The sequence below is a fragment of the Vipera ursinii genome, assembly GCF_947247035.1.
Source record: "Vipera ursinii genome assembly, chromosome: 7".
In the NCBI taxonomy this organism is placed as follows: Eukaryota; Metazoa; Chordata; class Lepidosauria; order Squamata; family Viperidae; genus Vipera; species Vipera ursinii.
The window spans coordinates 61,920,710-61,937,908 of record NC_139521.1 but is presented as its reverse complement, the minus strand read 5'-3'; the positions used below and the strand labels follow the sequence as shown (position 1 = coordinate 61,937,908).

The 17,199-nt window shown below is 35.6% G+C and overlaps 1 protein-coding gene across 1 annotated transcript; it reads left to right on the top strand.

The window, feature by feature from the left end:
• Positions 1-397: 397 nt before the first annotated feature.
• On the top strand, positions 398-15,836 carry OPN4 (opsin 4; the record flags this gene model as incomplete). The annotated part of the gene is made up of 10 exons (XM_083368032.1): positions 398-496; positions 1,096-1,232; positions 3,474-3,607; positions 5,476-5,679; positions 7,772-7,943; positions 9,327-9,485; positions 10,341-10,448; positions 12,644-12,815; positions 13,495-13,650; positions 15,474-15,836. The coding sequence occupies 10 exons, from the start codon at positions 398-400 to the stop codon at positions 15,834-15,836; spliced, it is 1,704 nt and encodes a 567-aa protein (XP_083224158.1).
• Positions 15,837-17,199: the final 1,363 nt, after the last annotated feature.

Below are 17,199 nucleotides of genomic sequence, written 5' to 3'. Positions count from 1 at the left end.
TTCTGTGATGGTTCCCAGAAGGGATAGAAGATGAGACCATGAGAGAATTTATGTGGTGCAGTACCTTTTCCTTCCCAGCTTCTTGCCCTTCAAAATTTCTATTAGCAGATTTTCTCCTTGAGAGCCTTTCCCCCTTAAAAACAGAGTTCAACTTCTTGGTTAAAAACAAAACAGTAGCTTTAAGCCCCATGAACCATGTAAGCAGCCATTTCCTACATTAATTATGAAGCTCTTTCTCATCTCCCCCATAATGTACAGCCAACCTCATATTGCTCTTCATGGGCCAAAGAATTACAGAAAAGCAACATTCAAATTCATAATCACTATGTGGGGTAGTGAGTCTATTCCATCTTGCTGGTGCCACTGGAAACTGCCCTCCTGCAAGGTGTTTGCGGAGATGAACATAGACCAACTCTCAAGCAGCAGATTTGCAACTGGTCGATCAGCAGCGATATTTAGTGTTGAACAATGCAAGGATGTCCCCCAGAAACAACACGTTGGCCTCACTTGACATCTCCCCCCCCCCAATAAGGCAAAGTTTCCCTATTCAAGAAAATTTCATTTCTATCTTATTGCTGAGCAGTTGAATTCTGCTAGGAGGGGAAAAAACCCACATGAAAATGATGATTTTCCAGAGAACATTTTACTCCTATTCTTTTCAATCCTTATAACTTTAGCATCTATTTGGGAGATTCCATAATTGCTTGGACTTGGGATGCTCCTTACTACTGATACAGCATCTGTCCTTCTTAAGAAAAATAATTCAGAATCTCACTTGTGTGCCTAGTGAAATGATACTGTACCATGGTTACTAATAGATCTGGCTAAATAAATAGCACAGGGCCTGATCATGGTAATAAAGCATTGGTTGACTCAGAGTCTTCTATTGGAATGCATATGCTCTTCTATTAATGTGGGGTATGTGTGTTTGTATGTATTTATGTATATCTATGTATGTGTGTATATGTATGTATAATATACAGTAATACATACTTTAATCACATCTTTGTTTCCAATACTCTAAACAGTTGCAGGATAAAACATGTTTTCTGTTAATTTTACTAATACTTTGTTGTTTTGCTATTTTACTTCCAGAACCACAGTACGGCAAGTGGTCGCCCAACAAAAGTGGATGCTCCTGATCATGTCCTTTACATTGTAGGCTCTTGTGTCCTGGCCATTGGTTGTGTGGGAATTATAGGAAATCTCCTTGTCCTCTATGCATTTTACAGGTATAGTTTTATCAAGCTGGGGACAGGGATGAAGGAAGAGGGAGATATTCACAATTAGTGGTCTGTTCATCCAATAGCTCTTCTGTCCTCTTTTTTATGTTGTTGTTAGCTGCAAAGTCATGTCCGACCCATCGCGACCCTATGGACAACGTTCCTCCAGGCCTTCCTGTCCTCTACCATCTTCTGGAGTCCATTTAAGCTCACGCCTACTGCTTCAGTGACTCCATCCAGCCACCTCATTCTCTGTCGTCCCCTTCTTCTCTTGCCCTCAATCTTTCCCAGCATTAGGTTCTTTCTCCAGTGAGTCCTTTCTTCTCATTAGGTGGCCAAAGTATTTGAGTTTTAGCTTTAGGATCTGGCCTTCTAAAGAGCAATCAGTGTTGATCTCCTCTAGGACTGACTGGTTTGATCGCCTTGCAGTCCAAGGGACTCGCAGGAGTCTTCTCCAGCACCATAATTCAAAGGCCTCAATTCTTTGACGCTCAGCCTTTCTTATGGTCCTCTTTTTTATACTGCTCCCATATAACAGCAGACTGGGTGAGATTAAGTTAGGCAGATCTGTTTGTTGTTCTTAACTGTACAACCATTAGCTAGCAACTGTTTGAAGTTATAAGGGCCTTGAAAAAAGTGACTTACGACTCACACTTACGATAGTTGCAGCATCCCCACAGGTTGTAATCAAATTTGGGCAGTTTGCAAGCAGTGTGTACTTACCACATACCACATTCCATAGTGTTCTGGGGTCATGTAATTGACATTTGTGACCTTTCCAGAAAGTTTGCAACAAGCAAAGTCAATGGGGGAAACCAGATTTGCTTAGTGACCACGTAATTCATTTAAAAGCGGTGATTTGCTTAATAACCGTGGCCACAAAAGTCGTAAAATTGGGAGCGATTCTCTTAACTCTTTGCTAAGCAATGAAAATCCTGGTTCGATATTGTGGTTATAAACTGAGGACTATTTGTATGGCCATCTCATATTTGGGCCTGAAACTTTTTGATTAAGAACAGTGAAATTCCTCATTTCGTTCCTCATGATAGATGGTGAATATCAATTTCATTTTTTCCCCTGCTTCTTCTTTTTGCAGATCTTTCAAGTTGGACTTCATATTTTAAAAAAACATTACTGCTAACAATACATAGAATTCTATACTATGCATCTCCAAGCATGTTTAGTTAACAAACATCTCAAAAATATACATGTTTCTCTACTATGCATGCCTTATTAACAAACTGCATTGAAAAATTTGAAATCTGTAGATTTCAAACAATAAGTAATATATTATTTCATCTATTCCATACAGAAATTAAATCAGAAAATGCCAGCTTGATTAGTAGTTGAGTCAGTTTGCATGCCCAGAACATGACTGACAAATACATCCACTGTACTTAGTTGCAATAACTGCAACCAAAATATCTTTTTTGCCAGACTAATAAGTTTTTTCTTATGAACCACTGAAGCAATGGAATGGGATGGATGAGAATAGAATAGAATAGAATAGAATAGAATAGAATAGAATAGAATAGAATAGAATAGAATAGAATAGAATAGAATAGAATAGAATAGAATAGAATAGAATTCTTTATAGGCCAAGTGTGATTGGACACACAAGGAATTTGTCTTTGGTGCATTAACTGTCAGTGTACATACAAACAACAAAGTAATATAATCCTAACAACGATGCCAATAACAGAAGGTACTAGATTTTAAATGTTAAATGCTACTATTCATTTGTTTCAATTTTGTCAAATAATTTTTTCAGTTTTCTAGTGTAGTGTATTATTATCAACACCTGAACTCTTTTATTCAGAACTTACAACATTCCTTAGTCATTAAAAGGTACACTACAAACAATTTTCTAATTTTCATTTTAAATATTGTTATCTGATTACTTAAAAATTATTCTCATATGCCCCAGTGCAGTATATACTGTATACAGACTTAGTTTATGGAAGGAACATAATCCAGAAGGTCTTCTCCACTATCCAAGATACTGGAAGACATATTTCAGCCCAAATATCGTAACACTACTATCCCGTTACTTGCAAACAAACTGGTCTGTTATTGTTTTCTTCCTTTTAGCTTTAATTTTGAAAGGCCTATTGCAGTTTTATTCTGTAAATAATATATATTATTATTATTCTGTAATATATCTGATGAATGGTAGTTTGTAACTACAACAGAAACTAACAAAGTACTTTCTTCTCCTTTACATGACTGATGATGACGATAATGTTGAAGCAACAAGAGGCTGAGGACACCTGCAAATTATTTCATTATGAATTTAGCTGCAAGTGACTTTCTGATGTCTGCAACTCAAGCTCCAGTCTGCTTTTTCAACAGTATGCACAAGGAGTGGGTACTTGGAGACACAGGTGCTTTCTCAATAGTTTTACATTTTCCAGTTGCATCAAATTTATCCTTGAGGGGATAAATTTGTCTGAATTGGTTAACAGAATCTGTCTGGTTATAAATATACAAACTATAAGCCATATTGAACTTTATAGGTAAAAACCAGCATCTTGAGCTACATAGTCTTAAAATAATAGGCTAAGTTTATATATCATGATCAGTCTATGGCATATGTTTGTTGAACTTAACATTCTTCACTAATTTACACAGTGTATGAAATCATACAAACTACTATCCTAAAATCAAAGAGACCATAATATAGTTCAACTTTTAGTCTTGAGCGTTATATACAGTATAGTTGAACTGTGGGACCCACTGAATTACCAGTTCCAAGAGTGTCATATTCTCAAGCCCTTGGCTTTTTGGGAGCATAAAAGTATATGTTTCAGTTGAGCTATACCAAGGCTGTACAATCTTTCTGAACTCTGGTGTGTTCCGTTGTCCTTTGAGATGTTTTAAGTCCTGACATCTGGCTTCAATCCTTCATTTGTGATCTCCTGATGCAAGTCGGTCTTTTCCGGGTCATTCATAATTTAGGCCTATGCATTATATAATACAGTTTTCTAAATCAGCACTTGCATAATAAAAATTCATACATTTCTCAGTGACCTTTTCAACAGAAAAACCCAAAGTTACTAAATTTTGTCCATGGTCATTTCTACACTTTCAAACAGAATTCTTTCAAATGCAGGCACTCTTAACAAACCAATTCACTCTAATTTTTGTACAGGTAGTCCTCGGCTTATGACCATAATTGAGCCCAAAATTTATGTTGCTAAGTGAGACGTTTGTTAAATGAATTTTGCCCCATTTTACAACCTTTCTTGCTACAGTTGTTAAGTGAATCACTGCAGTTATTAAGTTAGTAACATAGTTGTTAAGTGAATCTGGTTTTCCTATGGACTTTGCTTGTCAGAAGGTTATAAAACGTGATCACATGACCCCGGGACACTGCAACCATCATAAATATGAATCAGTTGCCAAGTGTTTGAATTTTGATCACTTTATCATGGAGTTGCGGCAATGGTCATAAGTGTGAAAAATGGTCATAAGTCACTTTTTTCAATATTGTGATGAGGTTCATAATTATGCTAAATTATGGTTTGCTTGCCGAATAAAGTACAAATGGATACACTCAAAATATTTGGACTTGAGGTTGCATAATGGGTAGGGCAATAATATACACATCAACAAGAATTCGTATTTGGAAGTTTTTCTTTTTTAATTATACTAATGCCTATTTTAGGCTTACAATTCATACACTCTCAGTTTTAAAACAGCAAGATACAGTATGGGCATTTTTTCAGCAGTTATGGCCTCCAAGGATCATAAAAAGGAGAATAAAAGCCTCATAGGAGCTTGTATTTTCCAGTCACCATGTTTAACAGGCCGGTGTGTGGTGTAGTTGGTTCACATGGTGTGGTAGGATGGAGGGTTTGTTGTCACTGTGTGTTGGGGGGAGAGAGCACGGGGGGAGGCTCTGCTAATCTCAATGTACACATGTTGTACTTTGACAATAAAGGTTTTTTATTATTATTAGTAGTAGGTATATTCATACATATCTATTAAATCAAAATCAGACAAACTACAAAACGAATTAGCAATCTGTGTGACTTCATGGAAGAAATAGTAATGCAGGAAATATAAACTACAAAAATGTGAAAGAAAGTTCACATGGTATAGTTCTAAGAAGTATGCTATCAAAAAAATTCCTTATCATCTGAACTATGAGAAATATTTGTGGAAGACTTTTTCTTGATTTTCCCACTCTCCTCCTTTCCCACTGCGAACTAAGCATTTTGTCTTTTTGTTTGCTTTTTGTTTGCTCCAGGTTGTAACTTTTATGCTTTTTGTGGAGCACTGTTTGGAATAACCTCAATGATGTCCTTGTTGGCTATTTCGGTGGATCGCTACCTTGTGATTACAAAGCCACTCCAGTCATTAAAAAGAAGTTCAAAGAAACGTTCATTTATAATCATTATGTTTGTCTGGCTCTACTCACTGGCTTGGAGTGTTTGTCCATTATTCGGGTGGAGTATGTTATCAGTTTCCTTCCTTCCTTCCCTTCCTTCCTTCCTTCCTTCCTTCCTTCCTTCCTTCCTTCCTTCCTTTCTTTCTTTCTTTCTTTTCTTTTTAGTGTCGTAACAAAAGTGACTATGAAAGATCCAGATATATCATTTTAGTAGCTGTGTTGTCCATTCATATAGATTTGGATATGTTAGGTTAGAAAATTATTGTATCTCTTGGATGTTTTCACCAATTAATATTGCATTCTCCTACCCTCCCACCTTGATGGAGAGAGCATATTTTGCAAGTACTCAGAACCATATACTTTAATCACTAATAAATATCTAGTAATATTATTAAAAACTGACTAGGGAAGAATTGATATGAAGGGATTTAATGACTCAAGATGAATTCTAAGCAAATCTCTAATTAGCAGATACTGAATTTATCCTTTTAAATCTATCTCTTTTTTTCAGTATGAAAACATCTGGTTCTGGTTAAATTAAGGGATTTACTGCAATATCCCTGTTTTCTATAAACAGTAGTTAAGGAAGATGTACTTTTCTCTCCATTATAACTTGAAGCAATAGGAAAGCACCACACATTGGCTTTGCAATGTATATATATGCTACTCTAAACATGCACCAGTGAATCTTCTTGGCATTTTTTGAGCTACTTGTAGCTCTGGTGTACTTAGCAGAAGGTCTGCAGCTACATTGTTATGTTAACAATCAGCCTTATAATTAAAACTGTACTGCACTAACTCTGTCCAGATGTTACAGGTTTCAGCTCTCTTAAGCTTAAGTAAGTAATGGCAAGGGTGTATGACAGTCAGGATCCCTATCCCAGAATATTCCAATTCTAAGGATGGCGGGATATTTCTTTATGTTCCATGTAAGACTTAGAAACACTTCTTCATGATCACCCTCTTTTGGTTGCACTTCCATCAGAACAAAACCATGAAGAATTTTCACTGAAAGACCATCTTCTCTATATGTACAATCTAACCGCAAATTACAAGATCTCACTCCTCACATCCTGCTTTTAAGTAGAAGTCCTCTCCTGGGAACTCATAAATTAAAGAATAAAATAATATAAAAATAGTACGCAAATAAAACCTCATTTTAAAAAAAAACCTTCAAGGCCAGTTTAAATTAGACAAAATATTTTCCATACATATATGAAAGTGAAGATATAAACTCAAGCCACTGGGAGTAGAATTGCACAGCTGAAGGATCAGTTGGATCAACTGGCTGATGATCAAAAGCTCTGTTGAGCAAAAATGCTGCTTGCATTTTTTAAGTTTAAACATTTATGAACATAGAAGCATTAGAAATGAAATAAAATGACTCCTTAGTTTAGTCAATGCATTCTATGTAGATCATCCACATAGTGAATATACATACCTCTCCTATATTTTTAAAAGATTTAAACCATTTTGAACATAGAAGAATCTGAAGAGAAGTAAAATAAATCCTGTAGTTTAATCTCTGTGTAGTTTTCTGCAAATATTTTTTTTCTATTTCTAGTGATTCTGGTTTTAGGACTAACGTCTGAAGGAACTTTGAGACACAGTTTAATTGTTTGTCTAAAAACCCGCATCTCCTAAATGTGGTTCAGGACCTAGAGCCATGTTTCTAAAATAAATGTCTTATTCAAATGGAAAAAAATCAACACATGTTTCTTTTAGAAACATGGGTCCAGGACTTGAATCTCATTTACGGTATGCATGTTTCTGAATGTTGTAGTCCAAAATCTCTGTAGGAACAAGTTTGGAGATGTCTTTACTGCAAACTAACCTTTTGAGTAAGTTTTTTAATTTATAAGTTCTTATTTCTTACTTTGCAGTAAAGCCATTTCCAAACCTGTTCCTACAACATTCAGAGCCATGCTCACTGAAATTGATAGGGATTGTAGCCAATGAAATTAAAAGGTATTCTGTAATATGAAATGTCATATTGCAATAAATTATTTCATATTTAGGGACTAAGATTTCATGGTAAGATTAAGATAACAACATCTACTGAACAGTTTTGCTCTTTCCTTCTTAAATAACAAATTCTTACATCTGTTGTTACTTATTTTATGCACTATATAATAAAAAATTAATTAATACTTAGGTTCCTATATCCCAGAAGGTTTGATGATATCCTGTACATGGGACTATGTAAGCTATTCTCCAGCAAACAGAAGTTACACCATGTTGCTATGTTGCTGTGTGTTCTTCATTCCTCTTATAATAATCTTCCACTGCTATTTATTCATGTTCCTCACCATAAGAAGTACAGGCAGGTAAGTGTATAACTGAAAAAATATAATTATTAGGAACTCAAGTACGTTCCCATTGATTATAAGCTGTAATGGTGCACTAAGAAATAGAAAGAGATTTATGTTCTTACCAAATAAATATTCCTCAATTATCAGGGAAGAATATCCTATATCCTATCACACAGGAGCCACAAGTAAGTGAATGAGAAAGTCTCAGCCAGAGGAACTTAGGAAATAAAATTAAATTCTAAATGGGGAAAACAATCCAGACTCTAAAAGCTGGTCAAACAAAATCTGTTAGTTGAAAGCTTAGAGATGAAAGATCAGCCTGTGATTCTTAGCTTGTCTCACTTTAATTTGTTATTTAAATGCTGAATATATGCTTTGTATAAATATGAGTTTTATTAGTTTTGGTACAAAAGATCAGCGGCCCCCACCTTTTGGGCACCAGGAACCGGTTCTGTGAAGAGAGGTTTTTCCGCGGAGCAGAGAGGGCGTGGTTTCACATGCTGCCTGTATCCCGCGGATGGGGCTTTGCTTGTTTGTGCAGCCCTATGGCTGGCATGCCGCAGACTGGTGCCAATCCATGGATTGAGGGTTGGGGACGCTTGCATTAGATAAGTATGGAAATGCTTATTGTATTGAACCATGACCCAGTTGCCTTTGTTTTAGTATTTTATTTATTTCCTTTCTCAGTGCTTCTTTATTTTTATTTTTAATTTTACAGTTTAGTTTTCTAAACTTTCTATAATGCCTTTTGAATAGATTAGATTAAACTATATAATCTTTGTATTCAATTGTTATTACGGGTACTATTTAAATAAAACTCAGTACAAATTCTAAAAGCAATGTTAAGAAACCAATTATTGTTAGGCTTCATCCAAGCCAGAACATTATTTCATGAAGCCATGAAGGAGCACCCAATGCCTTTCAAATCCCTATGAGTTTATAACCAGGATTGTAAATAATGGGTGTTTAGTTCTGATAGACGCGGACTCAGAGTGATTTTACAATGAACGAGTTTATTGAATACACAAAAGTCAACTGACAACTGTCAAATGTTTCAAGCTTTTATAGTAAATCCGTTTGAACTGTAACCAATCACCAGACACTATTTTCCCGCTTCTTGTTACTTTTAACCAATGATTGCACCTGAATCTCCCGCTTCAAACCCTGCTTCTTGCAACCAGCTATTTTCTATGTTTGTAACTATTTACAGACACAACAATGGGTGACAAAGCTACATTTGCCATCATTTTTCTTATTCTCAAGACATTCTGGCATCACTTCTGAATATCTAAATACAGTCTGCCCAGCAACCTAAGAAGAAAAAAAAAGTTGATTGATCCCCAGCACGGCAAAATGAATTCTTAATTAAAGGCCTGTTGTGTTCTCATTCTTTTACAGGAATGTTCAGAAATTAGGATCCACTTCTAAACGAAAACAGTCAAGCTCACAGAGCATAAAGAGTGAATGGAAACTGGCTAAAGTTGCCTTTGTAGCCATTGTGGTTTATGTTGTATCCTGGTCTCCGTATGCTTGCGTCACCCTGATTGCTTGGGCTGGGTAAGTGGCGAGTCACCATCTTAGTCAAGAGTAGAAGAGGATAAAAGGAGAAAGTAATCCTGTCCATTTGTTCACTAAACTCTTCGACAATTGTCAAATATGACTTTTACTTAGTTACTTGGTGAGTGAAGCATAATTATAATAAGGAGTCCTTGGACTCTCTGAGCTTGATTGTTTTCTTGCAGACATTTCATTATGCAAAGTAAGTAACCCCATCAGTACACCTATGATATTACTTAGTTTGGTGATGAAATATCCTAAAGAAAACAACCAAGCTCGGAGAATACCAAGGACATCTCATTTCAACCCTGGGCTACAATATTCTCCTTTGTCAGTAACTATAGTAAATCTTTGCCAGAGCAAAAAAATCTTGAATATTACTGTTTAAATAAATACCAAGTTAGAGGAAGTATTTCCCCCCCTGAATGTATTCTTTTTTGAAAGGAATAGTTGAAAGGAATAATTCATGGTTTGTCTTGTTACTTGCTTTTTTCCCCTAAGAGCTTCCCCTTCCTTCCCTCTCTTTATATTTTTGAATTGTTTGAAAAACAGTATTGTGAAAACATGTAAAATATTCATTGTATGGAACTTGCTGTTTTTAAAATATTTAAAAGCATATAAGGGACACAAATGTCATGGAAAGATTTTCAGTGTCAGTATCTCCCATCTGCCCTTCATATAGATTATAATTTCATATTTCTGTTTTCCCCCCCTCAAAACTCCCAAAACTAAATTCAGAAAAAGTCACTGAAGACATTGACATATGTGAAATCACTGCAGCAGATCATCAAATATTCAACCATGTGCTTAGTTAAAGGTCTAGTGATTAATCTAAGTTTTTTTTCTTATTTCTAGTTATGCCAGGGTCTTAACTCCGTATTCTAAATCTGTGCCTGCTGTTATTGCCAAAGCTTCAGCAATTCACAATCCTATAATTTATGCTATTATTCACCCAAGTTACAGGTATTGTAAATTCTTAAAGTACTACTTTTATACTCTGATAGGTTTGAAGTGAAATTAATCCATTGTTGAATAGTAGGACATCTTTGTTTAAATCACTTCGTTTCTGCCTGGATTCCCATATTCTTAGCAATTTAACTAGTAAAAATATCTCTTCTGTCTGTATTTAAAAGAAAAATGAGTTTAAAATGTGAAATTTCCTTATGAAAAGACAGTAGCTCAAGGGCTGAGCTTGTCTGAATTTATAAGCTAAAACAGGATGGACCAGCAAATATTTGAATGTGGGGGCTAAATATCAGAGTTGTAAACTAATCCTGAAAATTAGAAAAACATCATGGAAGAAGTTTATAACAGTTTCTATACTGCTGTCAAAATCTACCGGATGTAGTATAGAATCAAAAGGATTCCAGTTCAACTTTCTCCTTCTCTTTATCAGGACAAAGCCATATTTTCCCAAACTGATGCACTCCAGATTTATTTATTTATTTATTTATTTATTTATTTAGTTAGATTTATATTGGAGCCAATGATAGACATTAATTGCCTTACTGTTTGCCATAACTAGGGGAAGCATTATTAATGGCAAGAAGTACGGGGCAGTAAAAGAACTTTTTGCACCCCATTTTTTGAAACATGTATTCCCCAAAAGTCAGTTTAGCCCCAATTGTTCTTGCATTCCACAAAGTAAAATGATATTATAGCAATTTGGAATATCAAGTTTTTAATTGCCTTTACTGATTATTTAATTTCTGAGAGTGTGCTTGTTGTTCACTACTAAGAATCTGTCTGGACTGAAGTAGGTGGTAAATATTCTTACATAAATAAATACATTTACAGAGTAATAATAATTATTTGTATAATTCCTTAATCTGTAAGATTAATATGGATAGCAAAATAGATTTACCTTCCACACTTTTTTGAAGAACATAGCAATGTACTGTTTTTATTTCATGCCTAATCTTATGTTGTTGTTCCAGAAATTTTTTTTGCCTACTTATCAAAGTTCATGACAATCCATACACACTCATCTTTCAGTTGTTTTGACTGGTTCTGCTTCTCTTAAGTGTTAAAGAACTGAACACATGATGCAGAATTATTCAGACATTAAAAAGAAAGATTAAAAGCATCTGCTAATATCAGCTGACAGCTTTTGAGTCCCAAGTTCATTGCTATATGCTGATTATGTCTGAACACTGAAAAAGAACTGTACCATTTTATAGAAAGGCACATCGTTGTCTGTATGTGTTCAAAGAAATCTTAAGACTTCTTTATACACTTTGATTTTGATTTTTAAAATCTAGACAGATTTTATTAAGCATAACAAAAGGATTCATTTCAACTTTAGATCTGTTAAGGGTACTGACAGCTATCAAACTCATTACGTTTTCAGCAAATTTATCTCCAGAACCGTAATTAAAATTGTGAAAGCTTAACATAGAATAGACAAGAATGCATATCCTGTTATCCTGGTCTATACTTTTACCTTTAAAAACTTTAAACATTATCGTTATTCATTATGTAATGAATAATTTAATTATAATGAAAAAGGACATTTCAGAATTTAACATCAAATATTCCTTTGAAGTACAAGTATCCACAATGTGTATCTCATTCAAGGCTCAATTTTCTATTTCAGTTTATTGAAATAAATGACAAAAATTGAAAGCAAGGTATTCAATCAGCAATAGACAAAGAACTAACTTTATATGATTAAATACTAGGAAATAGATTTTACATGATCTGAAGACTAAGGTAGTATTAAAATACTGAATTTCAAATTGTACTACCAAGCCAGCTGTCTAGCTTGGATCTGAAGGAAGAAAATAAATTTGCTGCAGTTTGGCTAGTAAAACAGTTACCGTAAATCAATTCTTATTTGTTTATAAACAAACAGTTTTGTTAGTTAAGAAAATGTCCCAGATGAACTACATTTGTTTCTTGATGGCCGTTAAATAGGATCCTACATTTAGCTAATTTAATTTATTAATTTAACAGGCATATAACTTAACAGGCATATAAACTTAATAATAAATAAATTGGCAGACATGGGAAAAATGATAATTTATATGTTTTGAGACCTTGCCATGCATTTAGGCCAATCCTCACAAAATAAGTTTAAGTGAACATGAACTAGGTATCTGTTGATGTGACCATTTCATTTTAGAATCTTGTTTCTTTGTTTATTTTCTGCATTTCAGGAAAACCATTCGAAAAGCTATTCCTTGTTTGAGATTTCTCATACGAATACCTGCAAGCGAACTTTCCACAAGTTTTGCAAATTCTTCCTTCAGGTCTTCTATGTCTAGTCGTGTCTCTTTCATTTCCAAGAACAAAAGCAGTGACATTTCTTCCATTTCTGCTACAGAAAAAGTTAAGTTTGTCTCATGGAGAAGAGGCTGATGTTCCAATTTCTATCATCCATCTCTCTCTCTCTCTCTCTCTCTCTCTCTCTCTCTCTCTCTCTCTCTCTCTCTGTGTGTGTGTGTGTGTGTGTGTGTGTGTGTGTATGTGTCTTTGTCTTTGTCTCTCTCTCATCTATTATCTGTCTTTATATCTTCTAATGGAAACAGGTTCTTTTCAATCACCCCAAACTCTTTGTGAAACATAAGCCTTAATGTTGGGGTATCCCTGTGCAACTGAACAATGCTAGCTTTGTCTTGTTCCAGTATATTATTTTATTCTTTTGTCATTCCTTTTAATTCAAATAACCAGTTTTTCCCCACTTAATCCATCATCCAAGTAAACATAGCTTTCTTTCACTATCTCTGTCTTGCCCTTACAATACATTTTTAAGAGGAATTTTAATGTGACCAATGGCAAATTTCCCGGGGATGGGCCTATAACAGATCATCAACATATCGTTAGCTATTGATGAGCCTACCAGCCTTCCATAGAAAATGAAGACAACACTTTTATTAATTCAGATCAGGACTATCTCAGAAACGACTAAGTTATGCTAAATATTTCTATAGAACAAAAAAAAATTATACTTCATCATAACGAATATGTTCATCCAATATTTTCTTTTCTCTTTTCTTTTCTTTCCTAGGCTTGGAATGACGTAGAGCTTGATCCTGTGGAGACAGTCCATAAAAAATTGCAGCTACCTGAAAGTAACTCTTTTTCAACAAATGCAGAAGAAAAAAGTGAATTGCCTACAAATGTCCTGAGCTGCGATGCGCCAATTGAAGAAAAGGTTAAAGCAGTATTTTCTTATGTTCCCTTAACTTTTACTAACAAATCTTTTGTGGGGCAAACCTAAAGGGGAATCCATCCACCCATCACAACCTTATCCCTAACAAGAATATAAAATCAAATGCCAAGAGAAAATACTGACATAATGAGTAGCATCTATAATAAAAGTATAACGTATGTTAGGTAAAGGTAAAGCTTCCCCCGCACATGCGTGCTAGTTGTTTCCAACTCTAGGGGCCGGTGCTCATCTCCGTTTCAAAGCTGAAGAGCCAACGCTTGTCCGAGGACGTCTCCGTGGTCATGTGGCCGGCATGACTAGACGCCAAAGGCACACGGAACGCTGTTACCTTCCCAGCGTAGTGATCCCTATTTTTCTACTTGCATTTTTACATGCTTTCGAGCTGCTAGGTTGGCAGAAGCTGGGACGAGTAACAGGCGCTCACTCTGTTACGCGGCACTCAGGATTCGACCCGCCAAACTGCCGACCTCCTGATCAACAAGCTCAGTGTCCTAACCCACTGAGCTACCGCGTCCCCTATAACGTATGTTAGCTAACAACAAAAATATAACTTGAGCTATTATAATATGTTAATTAACTATGCAAAGATAAATCTAAAATATTACAATTTATGAAGCAAAACACGTTACCTAAAACAGGCTAACTACACATAATTAAAAAAATGAAATGATGACTATAATAGAAGATCTGTCCAATATACCCTTTTATATTTGAATTTAGTTTTTATTCATTTCAGTGGTTATTCATCTTTTGGGCAAAACAACTTGCCTAAACTGGATCCTGCCCTATATTGAGGATATAGTGTAAACTGTAAGAATTATTTCCTCCCCAGTTCTCCTTTTCACTTCTTCACTTCATAACCTCAACCGTTACATCCTTCGGCTTCAGATTTCATACCAGGAATCAAAACAGAATGGTAGAACTTTCCTTTTAGCTTTTGAGGAGGAACATGAGAAAAGAGAGTGCTCTTTGTCACAGAGAGTGGAAGTCTTTGGAAATTGCTTTATTTAACTAATGAGTGCAGAAAGTATCCTGTGCTGAATACTGAGAAGTTGGCTATAGAACGTTTCCTGAAACATCAGGAAACATCAGGTGTGTGTAAACATATACTGTAGACCAGGGGTGTCAAAGTCGCAACGTCACATGACGTGTAGCGACGTATCACGGCTTTTTTGCCATTGCTGGCAATGGGGTGGGCGTGGTTTCACTATGATGCAACCCAGCCCCTGGGCTGGCAGCTTGACACCCCTGCTGTAGATCTTGTTTAAAAAATACTTCATTATCAGAGGATATTGTACAGTTACATTCAACTGATGTCCCCATAAATTCTTAGAGGAGTAGTTCAGAGCCTATTACAGCCATTATATGCATTCATTGAAAGCAATTGATAAGTGAGATGGTCAATTTTCTAAAAAAAATATGTGATTTCTACAGCCAACCTCATCTTCCACCCCACACACTGTTCTTCTTCTTGTCCTCACAATATAAATTGGAAGCAAGTCTCTTGGTGCTCTGATTAGTAATACTTACTAGAAATTAAACTAAAGTTAAAGCACAGAATTCCAGTGAGTACTTTGCCTCCAAATGAATAATCTATATAGAGGCAATTTACAGAAACAAGATTGTATTTTATGCTTTTTTAACATAAAAGGGAGGGGATTTGGTTTCTTTGGAAAGAAGAAAAATCTGTTCCTTGATTTAGAAACTCCTACTCCTTTTGGAAACACCTACTAGACTTATTATCAATGTGAGAACAGCTCTCCCACTTTTGGTGGAGAAGACTAATATTTTTAATTTCCACTGTTTTTCCACAGCTTTCAGTATTTCCAGAAGAACCCCTCAAGAGAGCCTTTAAATTAAATGCTCCAAAACTGCTACTCTTAAGCAGCTCCTTGAGAGCATTTGACTTGAATGCTAGCAGCAGAGAGAAGAGTATGGACACTTCTCAAGCAGAAATCCATGAAGACCGAATAAATAATAGCCAGGATTCGTTGGAAAGTCTTCCACGCATCATTATCATTTCTACCTCAGAATCCACTCTGTCTGAAGACCAATCTTTGACAGAAATTATAGAGGAAGAAAACATTGATCTGTACTCTGCTCAAGAAAAGAACCACCTGTTACTCAAAGGAAGGCTTCATTCCTCTACTGGAACAGTTGAGACGCTTGTGTCATAAGCTTGGCTGCATCTTTGAATAACGATACCAAAAACAAAATTTCAGAATGGTTTAGATGACACATTTTTCCATGCAATGTTGAGGTCATTTCTGAACTCTATGCACTTTGCAGAAGCCAACTGCAACAATAGGGGCTGAAGGCCCAAAGCACTCAAAGCTTATATATAACATGCTGGTCAACAAAACCACCTAGTAAATATGTCTTTATATAATTGGAATAAATTTTCATGCTTCCATTAATTTAACTGGAGTGCTTAACATATGACTGTCCTATCACCAAATTCCAAGAAAAAGTGTTAAAAGTATATGTAACTATTAATGTTAGCTTGCACACAATCTGTGACTTAATCCTTCCTCATTTCAGCTATCAGCTGAAAGATGTTGAGTCAGAAGTACATGTTAAGGAACATGCAGCTCCTTACAACCAGTAACCTGTTGACTTTTTACCTAGTAAAATAGTTAATTTGTCATCTCTCCTGAACTTGAAATAGCAACACAGAAGTAAGAAATTGATTTGAAAATGGATGTCTTTAAGGAAAAATTGATGCATTTAAGGATTTTTAAATTTTTAAACCATCACCATCTTTTATATCTCACTGACCTGCAGTTCTCAGTCCTTTTCACAATATCTGTTTGTATAAGTGTAATTTTTTTTAGGTTAACAAAAATCCATTTACATTTGGATGATACTTGGGCTATATTCATAAAAGTGAAGGGGGTAGGATAAAATTTGCTAAGCACATTGATTTGATATTGCTAATCACATTGATTTGTGCTTTAAATTGTAAGCCGCCCTGAGTCTTCGGAGAAGGGCGGGATATAAATGGGTTTAAAAAAATTAAATTTAAACTAAATTATCACAGTTAATACTGTTACCTCCTATGTATTTAACTACAGAAGAATGGCAACTTTTGTGAAATTGGTGTGTAATCTGGGAGTTCTGCTGGACTCATGAGTCAAGGAACAGGTGGCAGTCATGGCCAGGAGGATCTTTGTGCAACTTTAGGTTGTGTGCCAGTTATTCCCTTTCCTGGACCAACAATCCCTGCTCACAGTCACCCAATCCCTGTCTTGACTATTGCAATATGCTCTACATAGGGCTGCCCTTAAAAAGTACCCAGAAACTTCAATTAGTTCAAAATGCAGCAGCCTGCATGATTTTGTACAAGTCTTGATGTGCTCATATGTCATCTTTCCTGCAGAAGCTGCATTGGTTGTCAGTTTGCTTCCAGGTCCAATTCCAGGTGCTGGTTGTCATTTTCAAAGTCCTACATAGTTTGGGACCAGGTTATTTAAAGGATTATCCTTTCCTAGTCACATCTGCCCAGCCCATCAGAATGGGGAGGCAGGGAATGCTACAGGT